Below are 23,821 nucleotides of genomic sequence, written 5' to 3'. Positions count from 1 at the left end.
AGGAAAATTTGTTCACATAAATCATTTTGTAAGAGTCTCCACAAAATAGTCTGAGATCACTCATATTGAAAAGCCATAATTTAATTCCCTGCTGTTTGTTCAGAAAGTACCAATAGACTGGGTTCATAATACATTCTCCTGTGACTTTATGCAATATGTACCTTTTGTTAAATCCATGCTGCACATACTGACCCAAAAAGGTTGCTGACCTGCATTTGGCAAATAGGAATTATACCAAGTCTGTGAGTATTAATGAAAAGAGCACCATTAACTTTTGCCAGCAATAGATATCAAAACTGTGTTCATTATAAAGCAATTTTCCTCAACCTAATACCTCCAAATGAATTGTACATCTTCCTGAATTTCCAGCCAACTTGTAGTACTATACTACAAAATATATACATGTGCACTATAAGAATGTTGAGTAGTGAAATTGTGAACTTAGGCTGCAAAAAATAGGGTGTGAAACAGAAAATCCTAATAGTCTTGAATTATTTAATCACTAATTCTGTTCTTAATACCTGTTCAAGTTTACACCGATCTACTTAGCCAGAATAATATGCAATGACTTATAGAAAAAAAATCTGTTTAAATCAATGGGTGGCATTTATACTGAATAACAATTAGTGATACTGTTGATAAATGCCACATCAGTTTTGTACACTGGATTTTATTTTAAGGAAGATAAATGTGACGATGTTGTAACAATTTTATTTTATAATGTAGGATGATATTGCTCTGATTGCTTCATTCATGTTTCATTCTAAACTTGATTTTTCCCCTCCTTTGTCACATTCCTCTAAACCAGGGGTTTAACCGCAGGCCCCACCCCCATTTTAGCGAAAGGTGAAGGGAAGTCACAATACATCACATGACGACAACATGACAATGCGAGTTTGACACCCCTGCTAAATATCCAGTTACAATTTTAATCACATAAGTAACCTTGGATTTGGAGCGGAGGAAAGCTGGAATTCACATAAGCTGCAAATAAGCTATGTTATAGGTTAGTGCAGTGCATAAATCCTGTCAAGATCTGTGCTTGTATGGCCAGGAAATTCACAAAATACAAGGCTCACACTTCAGGCCAGCCAATACATCATACATATAAAAACTATCAAGCAATTCAAACAGTTTGAACAATACAGCAAACTGAAAGAAAAAAATCCTACCTATTCATTTGTGTTATGTGAGCTAGTTTTGCATGTAAACAGTTTTTATTTAAAAATCTAATTACTCCATATTACTATACTATTAAGAATGGAAACATCTAGAAGTTTAATTCTTAAAGCACCATTTTTGCCCTCAGATCCCTCTTGAAAATTTTACATTAAAAAGTCTAAAATATAGTTATTTGTTCTTACCACGCTATATTAGCAAAATACATGAGGGATTTTTGCCGTTGTGTGATAAAAGCATGCATACGTCCCCATATAACTGGGAGCACCACAGTGCAAATGCCAAGGCAAAAGTGTTAAAAAATGTCAGCATATAACAACCTTGACTTCTTTTATCTGATAATCTTTATAACACTGGAGAACATGGAAAGGTAGAGTGCAATGAAGACCATGCAAGCCACCTTCATTCGCTTCACGGTTGTACCTGTTTTTTGCACTGAAGAAAACCCATTCTTCATTCTGTTGTTCTGGAACCTTTCATGCAGAGGAATATTGGTGGTATCTAAACCGTACTTGCCTGGTCCACTGACTATGTGCTCTGTGGCCACAACAAATTTTAGCACGTAAAAATGCTGGGGTATGTCTTTAAGAATAGAAGTAGCAGGGCCCTTAAAACGGGTGCACAAGGGAACATGGATACGCGGAAGGACACAGGTCACATCACCTAAAAGGTCCTCGTTGTGGGCTGAATGCTGTATGGGCTTGTAGTTAAAAAGTTGGGTCAGTGCATATTTCAATATTCCTATTGACAAGCAGGCAGCTTCCTGAATTCCATCCAAGAATCCCAGGAAGAGAGAGGTCACAATTTGCTTCATGACTGGTCGTAACATCTGATAAAATTCACTGTTTTCCTTGGGACAATTGTGCACAGAATGGTAAAGTTGTTGTTCTGTAGATGAAGCACCTGGCAACATTCTTTGTTTCAGGAGTACAAACAGCAGTCCTAGAGTCCATTTGGCAGCATAATATTGAAAAGTATTGGCCCAATAAAAGCATACGTTCTTTATTATTGCCTGGAAACACCACAGGATCCGGATTGTTGGGGCTAGCACATCTTTCCAGAGCTTCCTAAGCAGAATGCAACGCACTGTGCTTGACATCTTTTGGCTGAAGTGACACAGAATGACAATCGCAGTCACATGGACAGTGATCCAATAGAAGGTCAGCCTCCCTATTGTGGCCAGAGGATGCAGCAGCATCTTGTACAGTTTTACAAAAAAAGAATATATCAAGAAGCAAAGTACCATCAGTTGGGCTTGGGGAAGCCATAAGGTCTGTTCTGCTCTCTGAGTCCTAATTTGCTTTCCCAATGGCTGGTAAACTACACATCCTTTATTGCTCAACATGTTGTTAAGTTGGGCACCTGATATGTAAGGCCACCCTCACTCCAGCACAAATTTCTTTCCTTCCCTTTGCATCTGTTTTAAGATTCCTCTTTTGTAACTAGATATCACATCAACAAGCTATTACATCAGAAAGAGAGCCAAATATGGGCATACTGAAGTAGGCTTACCAGCTGAACACCAGGCATTTTATGACATAAGTCTTAAAAATAACCATTGATTCAAATGCCTGTTTTTTCTTAACCTCTATAAAGGGGGAAGACATGGATGGCTAGGAAGATGAGAATGAAAAAGATATAGTTAGAAAGTACAATGGGCAGTTTAGAAATTTTATTGTAGAAGAAAGTTAAAATGAACTGTAGGATATGTGATAAGGTAAAGGTAAAAGTTCCCTTCGCACACATGTGCTAGTCGTTCCCGACTCTAAGGGACATTGCTCATCTCGTTTCAAAGCTGAAGAGCCAGCACTGTCTGAAGATGTCTCCGTGATCATGTGGCTGGCATGACTAAACACTGAAGGCACACGGAATGCTGTTATCTTCCCACCAAGGTGGTCCCTATTTTTCTACTTGCATTTTTACATGCTTTCCAACTGCTAGGTTGGCAGAAGCTGGGACAAGTAACGGGAGCTCACTCCTTTATGTGGTGCTAGAAATTCGAACCACTGAACTGCCGACCATTCTGATCGACAAGCTCAGCATCTTAGCTACTGAGCCACTGTGTCCCCTAGGATATGTGATAGTTGGACAGAATATTGACAGGAAGTATTTAATTTTGATTATTTAATAAATTTATTATTTCAATTTATGTGGCTACCCATTTTAAAGTCATGATCCTGGAAAACTGTAAAATGTAAAAGAAACTATAAAAGCATAAAAAACTGGGAGAAAAAAAACACCACACCTAAAAACAGCAGCTGGAATGAAAACAGACCCATTCATCCCAGGTCAACATAAGCCTCATCTCCTGACTCTCCAGTCCCGATGACAAAACCAAGTTGTTAAAGCCTTAGGAAAAACAGATGGGGTCAGGGCCAATCTAGATTCTGAGGGAATGATGTTCCAAAGTATAGGCACTACAACAGAAATGGTTATCTTCCTGGGTTGTGTCAGATGACATTGCTTATACCCGGAGATTCCTCTTTTGCAGACCCAGTAGGACAGGTAGATAAAATCCAGAAGTGTGGTGATTCCTGAATTTTTCTCATTCAGCCTTCTTCATCTCAACAGTATTTTCATTCTCCCGTCTTGTTCTCTGTGAATATTTGTGCCCTGTTCTTCAGGAAATCTTGGATTGTTTCCAATTTTTAAAATGTACTAGCTTAAAAAAATGAGGATATGACAAATTCCATTCATCATGTTCCCGTGTGTGTGCGCGGACATGTGATTGTGTATACATATGGAACTGCCTTAAATAAACAACCTCTAGTTTGTTATTCTATTCTATTCTATTCTATACTATTCTATTCTAGTTATGGAAGTTCCCAAGAGAAGTTAATGCTAATTTTCATTGGTATTCTTTTTTAACATATGACAGACAACATACAATCCTATGCATTACAAATTCCATATCTCTATGGAACATCCTGCTATAAAACTGACATTTTGTTTTTTAAAAACATGCTGCTTCACACAGATTTTGGTGACTGCGCTTTAGAATAAGAGTAAGACTTCAAAATAATCAAGAGTTTATACAAGCGTAGATGTTTACATTTCTAAAATGATTTTACGTTTAGAGGTGTGGAAAGTTATCACCCAGCCCTCTCCCAGAGAAATGAAATATCCTAGGAAATGTTGAAAAGGCAGAATATATTTCCCTGGATGTAAAAGGAAGAAACGTTTTAAAGAGAAATTGGCACTTTACCCAACTCCCCACATGGCATCTGAGAGCTCAACCAAACCTGGATTCAAAACGCAGCCTAGAGAGTTGCCCCTGCATGGGCCCATCAGAGTCTGACAACCAATACAAGCTCAAGATCAAAGGCTAGAGGGGGATAAAATCAGGGACTCAGCATCACAGTCGGCCCTTCTCTTTTCTCCACCAACATTGAAGCATGTGATCACCTTTTTTGTTCAGGACTCAAGCCATGTGGTCCTGTCCAACAATAAACCATATTTCCAAGCAGTCTCCAGGTCTCCAGTGTCTTTTTCCCCACTTGTAGCCGAATCCAGAAGGACATTTCTTTCAACAGAGGGTTGTGTACTCTGCTTCTGGCTAGCTAATGAATGCAAGTCCAGAAGTTGGGTATCTTTGAATACTAAAATGCTAGTAACGTAGAAGGCTATCAAAGAGGACCTTCCAAATAAGTCTGAAGTTACAAGTTTGGGCTGGGTCTTGGAACTTTTTGTTGAGCTAGATGAGGAGTGGACGTTTTCCCAAGGAACCACATGAGAAACTGGAACTGTCTTGGAGGGCCACTGCTGCCCCGCCCCCACCGCACGATTAAGACCAAGACATAATTTTCTAAGAGCTTGATTCCGAAGATACGTTCATTCACAAGCAATTCCACGTCAGGTTTAATACGAATGACATTCCTAATTGGTCCTTCGCTATGCAAGCCCGTCTTCTGCATTATTGAAGCTCTATCAGCACTCGTAGTCCCGCCCCACCAGCAATGGTATCACTTCCTTCTACCCTCCTCGCGACATTTCCCTATGCTGACGTACGAAGGACTTGAAAGGCGCATGCGTAAAAGCCCAGAAAGGCGTTTCGCCGTACCTCCCCGCGAAAAGGAGATAAATAGCGCATGCGCGGCCTTTGTCTTCCCTTCTGCGTCGGCTCGGACAGAAAATGGTAGGTGGTTGTGCGGGGCCTGCGATGTGTAATCTATTGCCATCGTTTCGAGGGTGTCTCTCACGTGTAAAAACCCAGGTTTTTCTTACTCATATTTAATTAAAGGTACCCAGATAAGCATTTTGGGAGTAATTATGTCCTTATTAGATGAGAGACCCGGGCCTATTAAGGGTCTAAGAATTGGCCTACTGTCGATTCATTAGTTCTTTCTCCCTTTAAACGCACAGAGTTAATGATTTAAATTAAGACGTTCCTTTATGGAGGCTGGCTGGATTATTTGAAGAACTTTGCCTAGTTATTCAGGATATTAATGCAACAGCAGCTATTCAAATTGGGGCCTAGTTTATTTGTCAAGGCCACAAAGTGACTTTGTAAAGCTTTGAATAGGATGATTTCTGGGTTTACTGAATCTGTCGATTAATGGATGGGATTAGTGGCTATAATATTAAGATTTCTTTCCAGTTGTGTGAACATTATTTGCAATGCTGTGCCGTGATGGGGTATCATTTGCATTGCCAAAGTACTTGCCCCCCCCCCCCCAAATGTTATTGTCCTTTAGAATGATTAAATATGTGAAACCCCTGTAGGATTATCTGTTTATCCTCCAATAGAATTGTAGCACATGGGAGGAAAGTCTCAATTTTGAGTGTGATTATGATTCTTTAAAGTTATCCACATGCTCTGTTCATAGGGATGAGAAAAACAGACGATCAGAGAAGCATGTATATATCTCGGCAATTCTTGTCCAGCAAAAATCCACATTCCCCTAAAGCTATTTAAAAGGGCGTATTTGGTATAGGGGAAAAATAGTACAAGACATATACCTAATAAGGACAATTGATAAGAGAAGTGAGTCTTTTGAAGTAAAATGTATAAACTTTCTTTATGGGCTAGTAACAGTCCTGGGAAGCTAATGCTTATGTTGCTTTATGCCTCAAATCTTAAAATTATTTTAGAGGAAGGATTCTAATAAGTGGAATACAACCTACTTGCTTATTCAGTAGAGGTTTGTTTTCTGCTTAAAAGGGGTCCATGATTTGAAATACTTTGTTCAATTTATGAGGAAAATTATTTTTTTCCCCTAGTCGCACCGCAAATTTTCAGCTCCCAGGCATGGCTCTTTGGGCTTCCTGCCACGTAAACGCAGTTCTCGCCATCGAGGAAAAGTGAAGAGTTTTCCTAAAGATGATGTTAGCCAGCCTATCCATCTCACTGCCTTTCTTGGGTACAAGGCAGGCATGACCCACATTGTCCGGGAAGTTGATAGAGTTGGGTCCAGTAAGTATTCCTTTACTCCGTGGATTTGGGGTGGGTGGAGTGAAACTGGTGTTTGCCACCAGTGCTTAAGATGTATATGATTAAGATATAGCATCAAGATATCTTTCTGATGGAGATTAGTTAGACTACAATTGCTTAGCCAGTCAGCCTGCAGTTGGAGTACAGTTGGGAAGTCTTACTTATGTTCTGTCTTCTCTTTCTGATTGTGTAATGGTTTAACTTTTGCATAGGTATAAGAAAACATTTTCATCCTTTTTGAGTTTCCCATGGTAGTTTTCACTAAGGTGTTTAAATTAAGATGGGCATCTATAAATTTTATAAATAAAATAATTTAACTTGCAGAAAGGAAGGATTAGATTATTTCTGTATGTAGCCTTTTGCATTTTCCATTAATTATAAAAAAACCAAAACTTGGTGCTTTAAGGATAACTTCTGTAACATTTGATTCACAGAGGTGAACAAGAAAGAAGTTGTAGAAGCAGTTACTGTGGTGGAAACCCCGCCTATGGTCATCGTTGGGATTGTTGGCTATGTGCAAACTCCCCGTGGCCTTCGCACCTTCAAGACTGTGTTTGCAGAACACATCAGCGATGAGTGCAAGCGTCGTTTCTACAAGAACTGGTATGTTAATTGCATTTTCCTACGTGGGAAAGTGCAAAGTTTATAAGATTTGGCTGTATGATATTTCTGCCAGGGATTACACAATCTTGAGTCTGGAACTGGTCCATTTAAAACTATACTGAAGGGTCTGTTCCTGTTAGAAATGAAACATCTGCACTACACATGATGATTTTCTCGACGGGCGGACATAAGGAATCGCCTTTGGCGTTTGTTGCTGATTGTCGAGTGTACTGAGTGTAGTTTCTATCATCCTGAGTGATTTCAGGGTGATGTAGTTTAAGAATTTCTGACATATTCTTTGATTTCCCCCATATGATATAATTGGCAAATGAGTGATGATTCAGGAAGTTATTTTCACCAGCACATTTGGAGTCTTTCATATGAAGTGCAGCTCTCACCTATACATGTAAGGAAGTTAATGTTAAAGTGAACCTGACATGTAATGAAAGACAAGATTATTTCTGTAAATATTAATGTTCTTTGGTGTTTGTGGCAGCTCCGCTCAGCATTGGCAGGTTGGCCATTGTCTGATGAGCTCCAGGCTCCGCTTGCCAGTGGAAAAGACTCCTTAGAAGCTGGCAATGAGCCTATTCAATCCCCTGGCGGTTTCTTCCACTCAGCCACCTCCCTGGGTGGGCTGATGAAGGACTGTGCCAATCCCCCTCTGTGCTCTGCTCCTTGAAGGCATAAGTCCAAGAAGAAGGCCTTTACCAAGTACTGCAAGAAGTGGCAGGATGAGGAAGGCAAGAAACAGCTGGAGAAAGACTTCAACAGCATGAAGAAGTATTGCCAGGTCATCAGGGTTATTGCCCACACTCAGGTGAGTACTTGATTTATAGACACTGAAGACTTATCCAAGGAATTGCTGCTGTTATTGCTATTATTAAATTGAAAGCTGCTTAAGCATTTAATATTACTAAACACTTTGTAAAGCACAGTTGCCACATGTTCTATAGGAACTACATTGTCCGATTGGACATTTCATGGTAAAATATTACTTAACTTCCCTGAAGGATTTCAATTTTGTTGAGTATTTCACATTATCTATTTTGTTACTTATTCTTCTGCCTCTTATTCATCTGGGTCTTGCATATAAACAAACCGTTCATTGATTTTGGCAAGAGAAAGTAGTTGGGAATGCTGGTGCTTTTTTATTTTTGCTTTTTTAGCACTCTGGGCTTTGAGTGTGGCCTATTCTGAGAACGAACACTCATTCTTCATCTTTGGATGATTTCATTGAAGATGTTAATCTGATGGCAGGAAAAATTCACAGATGAATAAAAAATGAAGGCTCTTGTACAAGCTATAATATTGCTTCTGTTCATCCATCAGATGCGCATGCTTCCACTCCGGCAGAAGAAATCTCACTTGATGGAGATCCAGGTGAATGGTGGCACCATAGCTGAAAAGGTGGAATGGGCCCGAGGAAAGCTGGAACAGCAGGTGCCCGTGTCCACTGTCTTTGGGCAGGATGAAATGATAGATGTCATTGGAGTCACTAAGGGCAAGGGATATAAAGGTAACTATTGCTTTTAGGTAAAACTATAGTGAAGCTGGTATTTCAAAGCTATGTAGGTTCTGGGGTAACTTGACTTCATGTTGAATTGTGACAAGGAGAGCAAACTGATCTGCACTAAAGTACTGCTCAGTGATGAGGACATGGAATATGCACTGGGCACAGTGCCTGAGACCCATGAGGAGTTTATTCCATGCTGCCTTCCTTCTGAGAGCAGCATCATAATGAAAGAGGGAAGGGAACAGGGTAGTCAGTAAAAAAACTACAGAGGCTTCCTGGGTAGTTTAGTTTTGTTTTCAGTACTTTCTCCTAAAAGAACTAGTAATTAACAGTAACTTGACAAGTTCTGTGTTCTTATTCTTAGGTGTCACTAGCCGATGGCATACAAAAAAATTGCCCCGCAAAACTCATAGGGGCCTACGTAAAGTAGCTTGCATTGGTGCATGGCATCCTGCTCGTGTGGCCTTCTCTGTGGCTCGTGCTGGTCAGAAGGGGTACCATCACCGTACAGAAATCAATAAAAAGGTAAGTGGGTGTGCTTTAACATTTTGCAGCCTTGAGTTGGTGGCCACCCAGGTTGAAGCGTTATTGCCACAGTCCCTTGGCATTGGCTGTACTCATTGCAGTTAGTATGAGTTGAAGTACTATTACTTCTACTTTAAAAGCTTCTGTTTGGTTTGGGAGAAACCGGCATATTGAGTGAGTTTGGATTTATAATTTTGAAAGGCATAGGCAATTGACTTACATTATTAATTGAAGAGTTGCAGTGCACTGTCACTTGTTGGTATTACAAAGGACAAATATAGGTAAATTGCTCTAGAAGAAATGGAATTCTACAGAGTACCATATTTTTTGGATTATAAGACGCACCTGACTATTAAGACACATCTAAATTTAGAAGAGTAAAACAGCAACAAAAAGGGTTTTGGCTGTGTGCCCCATTTTCAGCCTTTTTAATGCTTATTTGGGCCCCTTTTAGGCTTGGGGGGGGCTATTGAGGCTTTTTTGGCCCGTTCCCCCCCCCCCCCAAAAAAAAGTCTTAGAGGACTGAAAAAAGCAAAAAAAATAGGCCTGAAAACCGGTCGTGCGGAAGACAAAAAATGGTCAACTGGTGGGCAGGGCTTCGGCAATATTTGGTCTATAAGATGCACAGACATTTTCACCCCCTTTTGAGAGACAAAAAAGTGTCTTGCAGTCTGAAAAATATGGTAATTATATGTGTAAAATGTTTGCTAATATCAAATCTTTGATGGCAATTTACAGAAAAATCCAGTGGATGCTAATCAGAAGTCCACAAATGATAATGCAACTTTCAGATGCATTTTAGTTTGCAGTTTTCACTCCATATTTGCCGATAGGCTTTTACCTACCTGGGTAACAATGAGTATAGTTCTTCAGAATTATTTCTGTATTGGTGAACCTTCTTTATTAATTTTTTAGATCTACAAGATTGGACAAGGTTACCAGATCAAAGATGGCAAGCTAATCAAAAATAATGCTTCAACCGAATATGATCAATCTGACAAGAGCATTAATCCTCTGGTGAGTTGTATTTAAAAGTTGGAAATTAAGGAAACTTTGAGTAGTAAAGATAGGGTAACCATGTTTTAATGGAACAGAATGGTGATCGGTACTGTTGGGTCTGCACTATAATAGTTTTTATTATCCCTTTTCCTTAGAATGTGTTTTGGAAGTTTTTATTTGATCATTAGATGCTCTGGATTCTTTGCCTTGAAAAAAACCTAATGATTGAGTTTTTGGTAGAATCTCACTGGGAATAAGGGAAGCTGGCTTAAATGGTTTTAAAAACATTTTTTTTAAAAATCCTTACCACACAGGGTGGATTTGTCCATTATGGTGAAGTTACCAATGATTTCATTATGCTGAAAGGATGTGTTGTCGGGACCAAGAAGAGAGTTCTCACTCTGCGCAAGGTGAGTGTTTCAAAGTGAAATTCCTGTTTCCTTCCCCAGAAAGTAGTCAGACCTCCAATAAGTATTTACCATCTGCAGAAACGCCCCCTAGACAGACAGTAACTGACTGAGTTACATAGTCTAATTCTAATCATGTCTGTAAGAAAAAGAATGATTTAAGCATGGAAGCACTCCTAGGCTGCTCACTTATTTTATGCCTGAATTCATCCCTCTTGCACTAGGATTGGGTGGAGCACTCAAATCGCATCAAGCAGTTACTGTAGAGTTTGCACGTGTACTAGATAATCCAGCCCTTTCTAATGTGGACTCCTGCATATCTAATGTACAGCCAGGAGCTATGCTACCTAGAATTCCAGGAATTGTAGCCAAGAATTGGAGAGCTCTTAAGGTCTAAGAGGGCTGATATGTGCAATGGAAGCTGTAGGTTTGCTGTAACATTAACTGATTTGAATAGGGGCTAATGAGATTTCCAAATTGATTGTTAATCAGGGTTTTTTTCTAATCCTTTCCTGTGTAGTCCTTGCTTGTGCAGACCAAACGTCGGGCTCTGGAGAAGATTGCCCTGAAATTTATTGACACCACTTCCAAATTTGGCCATGGACGTTTCCAGACAGCAGAAGAGAAGAAAGCTTTCATGGTAAGAGTTATTTCCTTTCAATTTGTTACCTCAGATAATGGTTTTACTTTGTCCTTTTTTGTGTGTATGTGTCTTCTGTTGCTTTCTGTATCTACAGCATAATTCATTCCAAAGTGTAGAGAGTAACTGTTGAAGGTCTGGGTAATAATCAAGGGTTGTATAAAATTTACTACCTAGATGAGTTGTGACTTCAAAATTCTGCTTTCATTATTGATAAGGATTTAATATAAATTGGAAGCTATACTGTTGTTCTGATGAAGATTATCTGGAATGGATGCCCATATGGCTTTCTTATCATTTCTGTGCATAACTTAAATTGTGACAAGAGGAAGGAAGTGATTCTATATCTGAAAATTCAACTCTACAGTTGAATTACTTTATACTTTATTCAGGTTTTCCATTTTTGGATTTGCAAGCCATTATGGGAGGAGACAACGTTACTTGTTGGCTACTTTTTCTTTAAACTCTTCCCATAGTTTTCACAGTATAAGAATTGAGAGCTGTTCATACACTTTGCATGCCCATTTTCATATTAAGATTCTCTCTGCTACGTGGAAAATTAAAAATGAGTTACATATTTTTTGCCTTTAAAACTGACAGATTTATTATAGAGGAACCTACATGAGTTTGAGATCTTAATTGGGAGTTGATTTGGTCCAATTCCTAAAGCAAATTTATTATCTTTGCCTTCCTTGGCACGTTTAACAAATTTACACTTCCAGTATTTTAACTATTGGAGGTGTAAAGGTGTTAAACTTGCTATGTAAATATAGTTGCTGAAGTTGTTTTTATAGGTTTCCATCTAACGTGTTTAAAACATTCCAAAACCAACATACATTAGATGTAGTTCACTAACCACATTAAAATTCAGACAGTGCTACATCAGGTGTCCAGTAGGTGGCAACATACTCTTACTAATTGCTGTTCAATGGAGTATTTTTGTCTTCAAAAAGGAAAAACCCCACCTAAAGTATCCTTACTGGTATCTACTATGTAAATTGAGATTTTTTCCCCTCTCTCTCTCTTTTCAGGGACCACTCAAGAAAGACCGTATTGCCAAAGAGGAGACTGCTTAATATCTGGTGTATTGTGATTTTCATCAGTAGTTTATAATAAAACTACAAATAAAGTCTTCGTTTTGCCTTGTTCTTATAGAATTGTTCTGTTTATCAGTGTTAAATTAGGCTTTAATAGCACATTGCTTAATACCAGCAAGTATTGATCTATATGCTAAGTAGTTGTACTGTCAAGGAAAAAATAAAGAGTAGTTGATACCTGATTCTGGAAGCCATTGAGCTATATTAATTGAAATTTATTTGGCTTTCCAGTGTTTAGGAAAGACTTTCTACTGAGTGGAAATATTTGCAATTGATTTTGACAACTTTTGTACATGAAACAATATATTGCATTTCATTAAGGAAAATATTTGAAGCAGACATTTGATGTGTGATATTTTAAAGAACGTTATGCAGAAAGAATCTGTGGAGGCAAAGTCAATCCCCCTGGCATGTTTTGTTCTTAATGTGATTGCAGAAGCTGAGACTCATTGAACCAAGACATTTTCATGGTGACGTTATGCTTCAGCAGCGCCCAAATTAGAGTGAGGCATGCTGATCTATTTTGTGTTCCAAAATATTGATGATTCTTTGAAAAGATGTCAAAACATGAAGTGTCTTATTTTTGCACTTGGCAACTTCCTTACGTTTTAAAAACAATCCAGCAACTATAAAGATTGATATGAATGTGTAGTCAGAGTTGATAACTTAGAAATCGCTTTGCAGCCTTGATCTCTCAACGCTTCTGACACTTTGAAGGGAGATAGCCAGGAAATCCAAAGGTTGTAGGATGGATAGTAATGGCATTTCAGGAAAAGATAAAAAATAAAATGACATAATTATTGCATTGTTGCCAAATAAAACATGGATGTAGGCACTCTGTCTGTTGGAGGCTTTTCCCTTCCAACTTAAAAGTTCTGTAACTGGAAATATGTGAAATTTTCCACATATAAACTAGTTTTAAATGAAACAATGAGATCACTAGTTTCAGGTGGATTGGAATATGTTTGAAATAAATATGCATGTTATGGTCAGACATGTTTTGGAATGGGTGGCAGTTCAAAAAGGAAGAAAATAGTATTGGGAAGATCTGCGAGAGAAGGGATAGGGGGCCAATTGAGAAGAACCAGTTTGGTCAAATGGTTAAGGCACCAGGCTAGAAAGCAGGCAACTGAGTTCAAATCCTGCCTTAGTCATGAAAGTTAATAGAGTGACTTCAAGCCAGTCACTCTCGCCCCCCCCCCGGATGGTTGCGGGGAAAACAGGAGGAGGAAAGTGTGGGGCATGTTTGCTGCCTTGAGCTATTTGTAAAAATAAAGGCCAGATACAAATGAACAAATAGGCTTTCCTTGGAAGGTAAACACTGGGGGCACATTAGGAAAAGGGAGGCTGCTGGGAGTACAGTTGGAAAAAAGATGATGGACCACTTTATGATAGATAACTACGATACCCTTCTACATGATTTCGTGTTTTTGATGAATTTCTGAAGCATATCTTTTGTACTTGAATCTAAATATTTTCCATTCAGCACATACCTAGCATGGTATAGATGTAGAAAATAGACATTTTGCAGAAAATAACCAGCCTACCGTTTATCTTGATTTATTACCTGTATGTGCCATCAAGTCACTTGACTCTTAGCAACTAAATAGATGCCCCTAATTTAGTATTTCAGGTCTTTCAAGGGTGCATTTACCTCTGCTGTAATGATGGAGTTCCACCGCTTTAATAATGGTCATACCTGCCTTTCTTAGCATCACAGCCTTCTCTAGAGAGCTACAAGTCTCTGGATAATGTGTCCAAAGTAGGATAATTGGAGCTTGCCTCATTGATATCATGCTAATTATTAATTCTTACATAAAACATGTTGTGTCCTGTCTTTGTTGAGCTCAATAAATCAACATCTTTTTGGGGGGGAAATACTAAAGCCATTGGATAAGCAGCTCTAAGTGGGTTGGGTGTGGGTGTTTCATATCAATGAGAACATGACAAGACCTCTTATTTGCCAAGCCTGCCCTTAACAGGAATAATAATTTGGCAATAGGGTTTTTGGGGGGATCTCAGAAAAGCTCAATGTGAGGTTAGGAAGAGATATAAAACAATTACTAAACATGATCAGTCACATTCTTCCCCAGGAATAATGGTCCAACAAAAATACAAGAATAAAAAATGGGATGTTACAAACTATTCCAGAACAACAGCAAAGGCATATTTTTATTTTCTAAAGTCAACATTTTAAGAAGAATGAGCAATAATGACGGGGACGAATAAGGGGGAGGGCAAAAAACGTGCTTGTCGTTAGTGCTGCCTGTCTCATATTTGCTAATGACCATTTTAATGGTTCAGTAGGCTTTCAAGATAGCATTCTGTGGACAGATTAAAAATCTGAATTCTAAATTTTACCCACAAAATTCTACTGGAGAATGTCAAGATGTCTTGTGGTTAAAGCTAAAACAAGTTTTGCAATCCAGTAATCCACAAATGTGCTCTAGAGTGATTGGTTAACATACCAATTTAATCTTTGTGGTATGTCTGAATCAAGATGTTAATGTAAGATAGTAAAACAATATCAAGGTGAAATACTTTTATAAAGAGGAATAAGTCGAAATACTTCAAGCCAATAATAGAGCAGTGGTCACCAACTGGTGGTCCGCAAGAACATTTTGGAGATCCAAAGAAAAATTGTTTGCATTTTTATATTGCATTAAATACTATTCATCTTTTTTTAAAAACCCCATATTAGTGGTCTGCGGGATTTAAAATTATGAATTTAGTGGTCCCTGAGATCTGAAAGGTTGGTGACCCCTAATAAAGAAGATAAAGAGTACAGGTATAGGATAAGTTTTAGGTCATTTACTGCTAAAGGAGATGCCATCAATTAGTAAATCAAAAACATCAACTAATTTTTCCAGTAAAGACAGTGAATGTTGGGCTCATGTTCTGCATAGATAGGAGACTACACTTTAATCAGAATCTTCATATCTATTATTCTGTTAATAGGACTTAGATGTTGCTCAGATGACACTATACTGTGTCTATACTCTGTGGGATCATGGATACTTCTAAAGAATTTGCAAACTTTCACCACTGTATGGTGATTACTCATTGTGATTGGAAAGATTGATGCTGAAAGGCTGGAATAATGGAATATACAGTGGATGGGAAATGTGAATAAACCAAAGGAATTTCCACCAGCATGATGCAGTGATTCTGGAAACGTGTGATATAAACATCCCTTTCTATAGAAGGGATGCAGAAGAACAAGTTGGTTGAATATGCAAGTGAATGCATAAATGGCAAAACAGCATTTGCTCACATTTCAATAGTTTTATTGCAAATTAATGACCATATCTTAATAATACTATCATCCTCAGTTTACAGAGATATAGGATGAATTGAAGTGGATAAAAATATTTGTTATACTATTTTACAATTGAGATAAGATAATCACTGAAAAACCATTCATCACATTGTTTTTATATGGTACGAGTGAAAGGAAAACAGAGTGGCATCAATAATCTTGAACCACATACTGCATTATTATGTGCAAAATGCAGTGGATGCTAAAAGGTATTTCCCATCTATTATCTTAAGTGTCATAATCCTCATTTAAAGTTAGTCAATATACTTTATTTCTGCAGGAGAGAAGTTTTGCATTTGCTCAGCTAGCTACCGTAAGGAAATACATAGCATGGTCAATGTTATGGATAAGGGGGGTGATAACAGTCCTAAACAATAATTTAATGGAGCTTTTGAATTAAAATTGCTTAATGCTTTGGGAAAATGGAACAAAATAGTTTGACGTGGAGGTCATGAATGAAATTTAAGTATTTAAATATTTAAAACTTTATAAAAATTCTACATTGGTATACTTATGCCAATTATACTTCATAAATCAACTTTTTAAGTGTTTGTTAGGATTAGTGCAATCTTTCCACATTAACTTTGGGCAGCTAGCTAACTTTGGTGTCTGTGTGTGTGTGTGTGTCTCAAAAATCAGACTGTAGTATCTTCCTCTTTGCACTGTCTCCGTATCCCCAGCAATTGGCACCTGAAAAAACCGACTCACTGTACCAAATAACCAAATATATATATTCTGTATTTCCTTCAGAAGTTGAAGCTGGCATATATAATACTCTTTCCTCTCATTTGACTCCACATCAACATCTTGGGAGTATGACTGGTTCAGAATCACCCAATGAATTTCCATGACTGATGGACTTGAACTTGGATCTCTGCTGCCCAGCTCAACCACTATAGCCACTGCTTCCGTTTATGTGGTACCCTGAGCCTAATTTTATAGCCTAATGTGTTATGCAGTTAATTTACTTCGGTCTATGGCATCAGTTCAAAAATGAGATTGAGCAAACATCATAACTTTCTTCTCATCTCAAGAGGGAAATTTGTTTATTAAATATACAGTATATCTAGACCAAGGCACACTGTGGCTCAGTGGCTAAGATGCTGAGCTTGTCAATCAGAAGGTCGGCAGTTCGAATCCCTAGCGCTGTGTAAGTGGGTGAGCTCCTGTTACTTGTCCCAGCTTCTGCCAACCTAGCAGTTCGAAAGCACGTAAAAAAAAAATACAAGTAGAAAAATAGGGACCATTTGGTGGGAAGGTAACAGCGCTCTGTGCGCCTTCAGCATTGAGTCATGCTGGCCACAAGAGCACGTGGCCACACGACCACAAAGACATCTTCAGACAGCGCTGGCTCTTCAGCTTAGAAACGGAGATGAGCACTGCCCCTAGAGCTGGAAATGACTAGCACGGAAATGTATGGGAACCTTTACCTTTACCTTTATATCTAGGCCAATATCTCAATCTAGCCACAGGATGGGTTGGAGGGTTGACCTTCAGGCAAACAGTTTCTTGAAATCTTTGACAGAAGGATATGAATATCTGAAATGTATACATAACTAACCAGCTTAAGATCTGAACTGCCATTGAACACATTAAATTTGTCTTTCCACATTCAATGGGCTTCTGGTCTTAGCTTTTCTGCAGAATTTGCAACACAGAATCCCAAAGTCAAAGCTGTCTAGTTTAAGAGAAACGATTGTCCAGCACATCTGGCAGGATCAATTGGCTGAGAAAGTTGACTTAGCAGTGTACCTATAGAAGATGTCCTTGAAGACACCCGTACTGTTGCTGAGTGAGTGGACCAGTAGGTGGTGGTCTCTCTTTGCTCACTCAGATCCATGGAATGATATCTCTACCTTTCTATTCCTGCAGAAATGAAGACTGCATCCTGTGTTTAGGACACCATCTCCAAAGCAACCAGTAACAATTGAGTGATGTCACAGGGCTGGCCTTTGCCATGGGTTGGTTCAGTCTGGAAAAGGCTTGGCTGTCAGCAAAAATGACTTCTTTCGAAGTATCTGAGATCAGAATTTTAGACAAAGGAAACAGAAGGCACATTTTAAAATATACAGTACTTGTAGCCTTACCTTTATATAGAATTCTTTTCTTTGTATGCTTCTATGGTATGAATGCTTTTGAGTAAGAAAAAAAGGATAGCATCCGAAGGTCAAATTGTATGATTGGTGGTTTTGCCTACATTATATATTTATTCAGAAACTTCATCTGTTCTTTCTTTACACGGTGTCTGGAGCCAGTTTTCCTCAAATAAATCTTGAAGGGATCAGGGTCTCTTCATTTTTCTTACCACAGCCTTCCAAAGTTGGTTGAGGGATGCAGCTCCGCCCTAGGATGCTTCATACATGACAAGAGTATCAATCTTTTCTACCCAACCTTTGAAATTGTGGAAGGTGCAGTCCCAGGTCATCTGGAGCAAACTTTTTCAAACCTGACAACTTGAAGATGTGTAGACTTCAACTCTCTCTCATAATTCTCCAGAGAACATGCTGAAATCCACACATCGTAAAGTTGCCAAATCACTGAACTGGAGGTTGCCAGATTGGGAATAGTTGTATTTGCAGCAGGAGGCAGCATCTAACTATCCTAGACTGATCTCAGAAACCTGGTTAGTGAGAGAACACAAGAAAATTTCAGGCTATAAGCCTAGAGAGTTTTATAAAAAGCCTGGGATACACAGACTAAATCCCTTTTGTAATTTTCCAGAATGTATTCATATGTCCAGAGTTGAACTTGTCCTTTTAACAACTGCCTTCAGCATTCTTCTACATTGGTATTGACCAATATAGGTCCTGGCTTGCTTTAGCAGGGGTGACCACCTTGCTGGAGGTGATCCTGCTGGGATTATATATTCTTGGCATATACTTCTGGTGTTCTTCATTCATCTGTCCAGGGACCCCAATCCCCACCCTATCCTCCATCTTGATGACGCAGCATAGCAGCCTCTTCTCTTTTCACGATAATGAAACACGACGAAAAACGAAAGTGGACAGATTGACTCCTAGAGAGTTATATACAGTATTATGTAGCTCTAGAGCAGTGATGACCTTTTTGTCATTGCATGCTGAAAGCGCGCCTGCCTGCACCCATAATGCAATATGCGCACAACACCCCCCCTCCCCCCTGTGCATGTGTGTGTGACTCCCCCCGCGCCCCATTTTTGGCCTAGAATGCCTCCCTGCAGCCTCCTGGGACAAAAAACGGGCCATGTGGGGCTTGCTGCACCACAGGGGTTGTGCCACACTTTTTATTTATTTATTTACTTACTTACTTACTTACTTACTTACTTACTTACTTATTTATTTATTTATTTATTTATTTATTTATTTATTTATTTATTTATTTATTTATAGGATTTGTATGCCGCCCACTCTCGAGAGACTCAGGGCGGCTTACAGATAAAAAAGGAAGGGGGGAACATACAAAAAAATTAAAGAACAACATTAAAATCCCACAACATTCATAGCTTAGGATGGGGCTGGATAAATCAACAGCCCCAGGCCTGCCGGAACAGCCAGGTTTTGGTCGCTTTGCGGAAGGGTAGTAAGGGTCTGGATCTCCACGGGAAGATCGTTCCATAGGGCCGGAGCAGCTACAGAGAAGGCCCTCCCTCGGGGAGTTGCCAGCTGACATTGACATGCAGATGGAATCCGGAGGAGGCCTAGTCTGTGAGATCTTATGGGTCCCACAATGCCCCCTGCAAATGTTTGTGTGACCCCTCCATCCCCTGCACATGCACGCTTGACCCAAAAATCAGCTGGCTTGTGGGAGGCACACACACATGCGCAGTGGAGCTGAGCTGGGGGTGACAGTTTGCATGCCCGCACAGACGGCTTTGCGTGCCACAGGTCCACCAATCACAGCTCTAGAGAGTTATATACAGCATTTTTAAAAATTCAAAGAACAGGCAAAACGTTCTAGTCTGCTTCACCTGCAGAGCTATTAGGTAAATTTAGGCTCCAAAATTAATTAATGTAGACATAGAAAAGGTTCATTTTCAGCTGATGTTCATGATGTCACTTAAAAATGCAGTATTTGTCATCCTATTGTGCTGGATTCCTTCCTGATCATTCTGCTGAGTGGGATCCTGGCCCTAAAATTCTGTTGTAATGGTTATTTTCCCAGTAATAGCATTACAGTAATAGATCTTCCTAAGAAACCTTGAGTTCCCAATTTGCTTATTGTTAACTTTCAGATTTGAGCTGGAAAGCAGTTATGGAACAGTTAGCGATGTTCTGAGCTGCCGGAGGCATTGAGGGAGGTTGGGTTTTGACATTCTCTATGCACACAATTAGTTTCACAAGTGACCCACCTGACCCTTTTACACAGAACTGGGCCTCTCCCTTTGATCAAGCTGACAAGGGGTGGGGGTGCTTAACATGAGAAAGTAGTTTATTAATATGCCCAGTAGGGGTGAAGGTGTTGTCTTTATCCTGCAGGTCGATGACTCAGTGCTTCAACTTCATATTCTCCTAAAATGCATTTTGTTATTCCTGCCTCTATTCTGTACTTTTTGCTATTTTAGTGCTGGAGGTTGAACCTGAAAGTGTACATTTCAAATTGCTTCTTTTTCTTTCTTTCTTTAAATGGTAGTGTGGTTTGATTTGTGATTCAGGCAAGTTTCAAATTGCTGCATCTCAGTCAGTTTAACTATTATTTATTGGTTTATGACAGCAGCAGTTGGAGGCCTCCGATGAGTCACCGTAAAATTGTAATAATGTGATATATATATATATATATTTTAAATCCCTGAATAGTAGAGATAAAAGAGGCATTGTGACCCTGTTCTATATCATAACATATTTGAATGATTTGTTCAAGGTTTGCACGTTCTCTCTTTCACAACCACTTTGCAGCAAAGTTCAAAAAATCCTCCTGCTTCTCCTCCTGTCCCTCTGCATAGGACAGAGGCCTCTCCTTATCTTTCTGGCTCATTACCTCCTTTTTAAAGTTCTTTATTGTTTTGTCTGTTTTCCCATTAAAATGAAAATTGAGAGAGATTCATCAGGCTTGTTGCTGCAGCTAAACCGTACTGAAAAAGTGCTGAGAAGGAGAGAAAAACTTGAGAAGTGAAAGTGATGTACTCCTCTACTTCTCTTTCTATTTTTATTTTAAATGAATTACTGTATGCATATATAAGAAAATGGAGCTCTTGACTCCATTTAGAACTGTTGACTCCAATGTAGATCCTAAGCAGGAGCAATTCAGGAACATATAATCTGGGGTGGCAAAGAATTGGCAAAGAAATAATCCAGGGAGTAATAAAATAGATGTGTGTGTGTGTGTGTGTGTGTGTGTGTGTGTGTGTGTGTGTGTGTGTAGGCTAAGATATGTACTATCTTTATATCTTCTACTGTATCTATTCTATATATCTATCTAACTATATTAAACCTGTATAAATGGGTGAAAAGAGCAAATTTCTTGAGAAAGAGTCTCATATATCCAACGTTCAGCTCACACTCTGGTCTGGGGCTTCTTCTTCCATTGAGACTCACAAAACTCATTTCTTGGCTTGGGTGAGGTTGGTTGGGGAGCGCAGAATGCCTAGTATTCCCTACCCATTTGGAAGTTGACACATTTGGGAGGGTGGTTCTATCATATTTTAACATCAAAATATTTCATTCAAAAAAAAGACTGTGTTCTTTAAAAATCTATACTGTGTACGGGTTCTGGGAAGTCGGGGGGGGGAGGCGGGGAAGGAGGTGGGGGGTCGGGGAGGAGGATGGGGGGAGGGAGGGATATATCTTAGGCTAGACACGATGTGTTATATCTCAATGCAATGTGGCTTCACGTGTATACTGTTTTTTCTTTAATTTTTCTTTAAAAATAGGATAAGCCAAGTATCTTAACATATAGTGGAAATACACCAAGGGGAGGAGGAGTAGGGAAGAAGAAAGATGGGTAGAGAGGGATGGGAGAGAGGATGGTGGGGAAGGCGAAAAGGAAGGGGGGGAGCGGATCTGGAGAGAGGAGTGGTAGAGGGGGAGGGGAAGTAGGGTAGAGGGGGATGATGGAGGGAAGATAGAAAGTTGGAGGGTGGTGGAAGAAAGAGGTGTATGGAGAATGGAAGAGGTATATTGGGCTTTTATTTTCTGGGGCATTGTTGACAAGAGGAATTGATGCAATTATTGTTTAATACTGTATGGTGTATACATGTGAGTGTATGAAAATGAAAATAAAATAGAAAGATTAAAAAAAATTATAAAGTATTTTGAATTGGAATAAGGTCGCAAAATTACATTATGGCAAAAATAATTTCCCCATAACACGTACTGATTTAAGATGGATTAAGTTAAGCTTTCTGGCAGTATCCTTTGGACTGAAATGATGTATTCTCTAGGCAGACTAGATTATTTGCTCAATTTACCAGTAAAAGGCTCACTTTTCTGCGGAAGGTGGCTAGAAAGAAAATAGGATTATTGTCTAGAGATCCAGTGAGAACAATTAATCAGTGGAGTGGTTTGCCTCCAGAAGCTGTGGGTGTTCCATAGCTGGGGTTTCTAAGAGGAGATTGGACACCCATTTGTCTAGAATGTTTATAGGGCCATGATGGCAAACCTATGGCACGCCTGCCAGAAGTGGCATGTAGAGCCATCTCTCTGGGCACAGCTGGTCTTCACACGCACAGGGGCCTTGGAATAGCAATAGCAGTTAGTCTTATATACCGCTTCATAGGGCTTTCAGCCCTCTCTAAGCGGTTTACAGAGTCAGCATATTGCCCCCAACAACAATCCGGGTCCTCATTTTACCCACCTCGGAAGGATGGAAGGCTGAGTCAACCCTGAGCCGGTGAGATTTGAACCGCTGAACTGCAGAACTGCAGTCAGCTGAAGTAGCCTGCAGTGCTGCATTTAACCACTGTGCCACCTCGGCTCTGGAAGCTGGAAGAACAGCACCCTGGTGTGTATGAATGTGCTGGGAAACTGAGCTTCTAGTTTCTAGCGCATACACGCATGGCGGCCAGCTTGTCTTTGCGAGCATACACACCAGAAACCGGATGATCAGTGACTGGCACTCATGCGCACGCCAGAAAGTGGAAGTTCAACTATTCTGGTTTCCGGTGCTCCCACGTGTGTACGCCGGGGAGCTGCTCTTTCGGTTTCCAACCCTCCCTCATGCGTGTGCACTCCCGTTTCAACACTTGGTGCCGAAAAGTTTTGCCTTGTTATAGGATGTCCTTCTTGAGCAGGAGTTTGGACTTGAAGACCTCTAAAGTCCTTCAAACTCTGTTATTCTGTTTTCTGTCTTCTGACTCTCCAGTCACATTGATGAGTTAGGATTTTAAGTGCCAAATTTCATCCTAGTTACAAGACTTTCTGGGATTTGGAGAATTTCCACTGAAACAAATCCTCATATTTACTTACTGCAGAGATAGGAGAAGTCATAATTGTCAAGACGGTTTGAGCTGAAAGTTACAAGCATATGCTTGGAATAAAGTTAAATGATTTCTCTGGATTTCTATCTCTACTCAGATCAACTGCAAAATGTTACATCCAAACCAATAGACAGTTTTGGTTATATATTGGCAGTGCTTGTACCATCTAAACAAAGCCATTGTAGGAAATGCAGAGCTGCTCTTGCTATGCTTTTTAAATAGTAACCTTTCACAGAATTTATTATTAAATCTTTATACTGCTGTTTACATATTCTTCTTTTTTCTCTTCATTCCCTGTCATTGGGTTCCCAAATAACACCAAGCCACAACTTAACATTTGATTAATTGAATAAAGTACAATCCAGAGGTGGGTTGCTGCCAGTTTGGCCCAGATCAGCCGACCCAGTAGTAGCGACGGTGGGAGTCTCCGCTCACCCACCTGGATGCTTCTGCGCATGAGTGCGCCTGAACCGGTAGTAACAAAATTGGCAACCCACCACTGTACAATTGCTGAATTTGTACAATACGCTAAGTTTTAATCCATAGTTGGTAATGTGTAGTGACTGGGTGACACAACCTGATAATAAAAACAAATCAAAATACTTTATGGTTTGGCACAACATAAGAATTCAATTACAGGGTCAAATTTTAGGCTGCAAGCTTCTTGATGCTCCCTTCCTCGTGAGGGATGTTTTATTAAGCAACCCTTTACATC

At 39.5% G+C, this 23,821-nt stretch overlaps 1 protein-coding gene and 2 non-coding genes across 3 annotated transcripts; all 3 read left to right on the top strand.

Moving 5' to 3' along the window:
* The first annotated feature begins 5,204 nt into the window (after positions 1-5,204).
* RPL3 (ribosomal protein L3) lies at positions 5,205-12,448 on the top strand. Its single transcript, XM_014060906.2, has 10 exons — positions 5,205-5,314; positions 6,400-6,592; positions 7,045-7,213; positions 7,898-8,033; positions 8,546-8,732; positions 9,094-9,254; positions 10,170-10,271; positions 10,568-10,663; positions 11,181-11,300; positions 12,332-12,448. The coding sequence occupies exons 1-10, from the start codon at positions 5,312-5,314 to the stop codon at positions 12,374-12,376; spliced, it is 1,212 nt and encodes a 403-aa protein (XP_013916381.2). The 5' UTR covers positions 5,205-5,311; the 3' UTR covers positions 12,377-12,448.
* LOC148044076 (small nucleolar RNA U82P) lies at positions 7,848-7,897 on the top strand. Its single transcript, XR_015697793.1, has one exon. It is a non-coding gene; the product is annotated as a small nucleolar RNA U82P (small nucleolar RNA).
* On the top strand, positions 8,854-8,947 carry LOC148044075 (small nucleolar RNA U83B). The gene has a single exon (XR_015697794.1). It is a non-coding gene; the product is annotated as a small nucleolar RNA U83B (small nucleolar RNA).
* Positions 12,449-23,821: the final 11,373 nt, after the last annotated feature.

This window comes from Thamnophis sirtalis, unplaced genomic scaffold, assembly GCF_051295495.1.
Source record: "Thamnophis sirtalis isolate CommonGarterSnake01/CBP01778 unplaced genomic scaffold, rThaSir2_p1.2 scaffold_9, whole genome shotgun sequence".
NCBI classification, from domain to species: Eukaryota; Metazoa; Chordata; class Lepidosauria; order Squamata; family Natricidae; genus Thamnophis; species Thamnophis sirtalis.
This window is presented reverse-complemented; position numbering and strand designations above follow the sequence as displayed.

What these genes read in the sequence shown, in the direction of transcription:
- RPL3 (XM_014060906.2), top strand. An exon ending in TAAGGGCAAGGGATATAAAG is followed by an intron (nt 8,733 to 9,093) that starts GTAACTATTGCT and finishes TCTTATTCTTAG; the next exon opens with GTGTCACTAGCCGATGGCAT. An exon ending in ACAAGAGCATTAATCCTCTG is followed by an intron (nt 10,272 to 10,567) that starts GTGAGTTGTATT and finishes CTTACCACACAG; the next exon opens with GGTGGATTTGTCCATTATGG.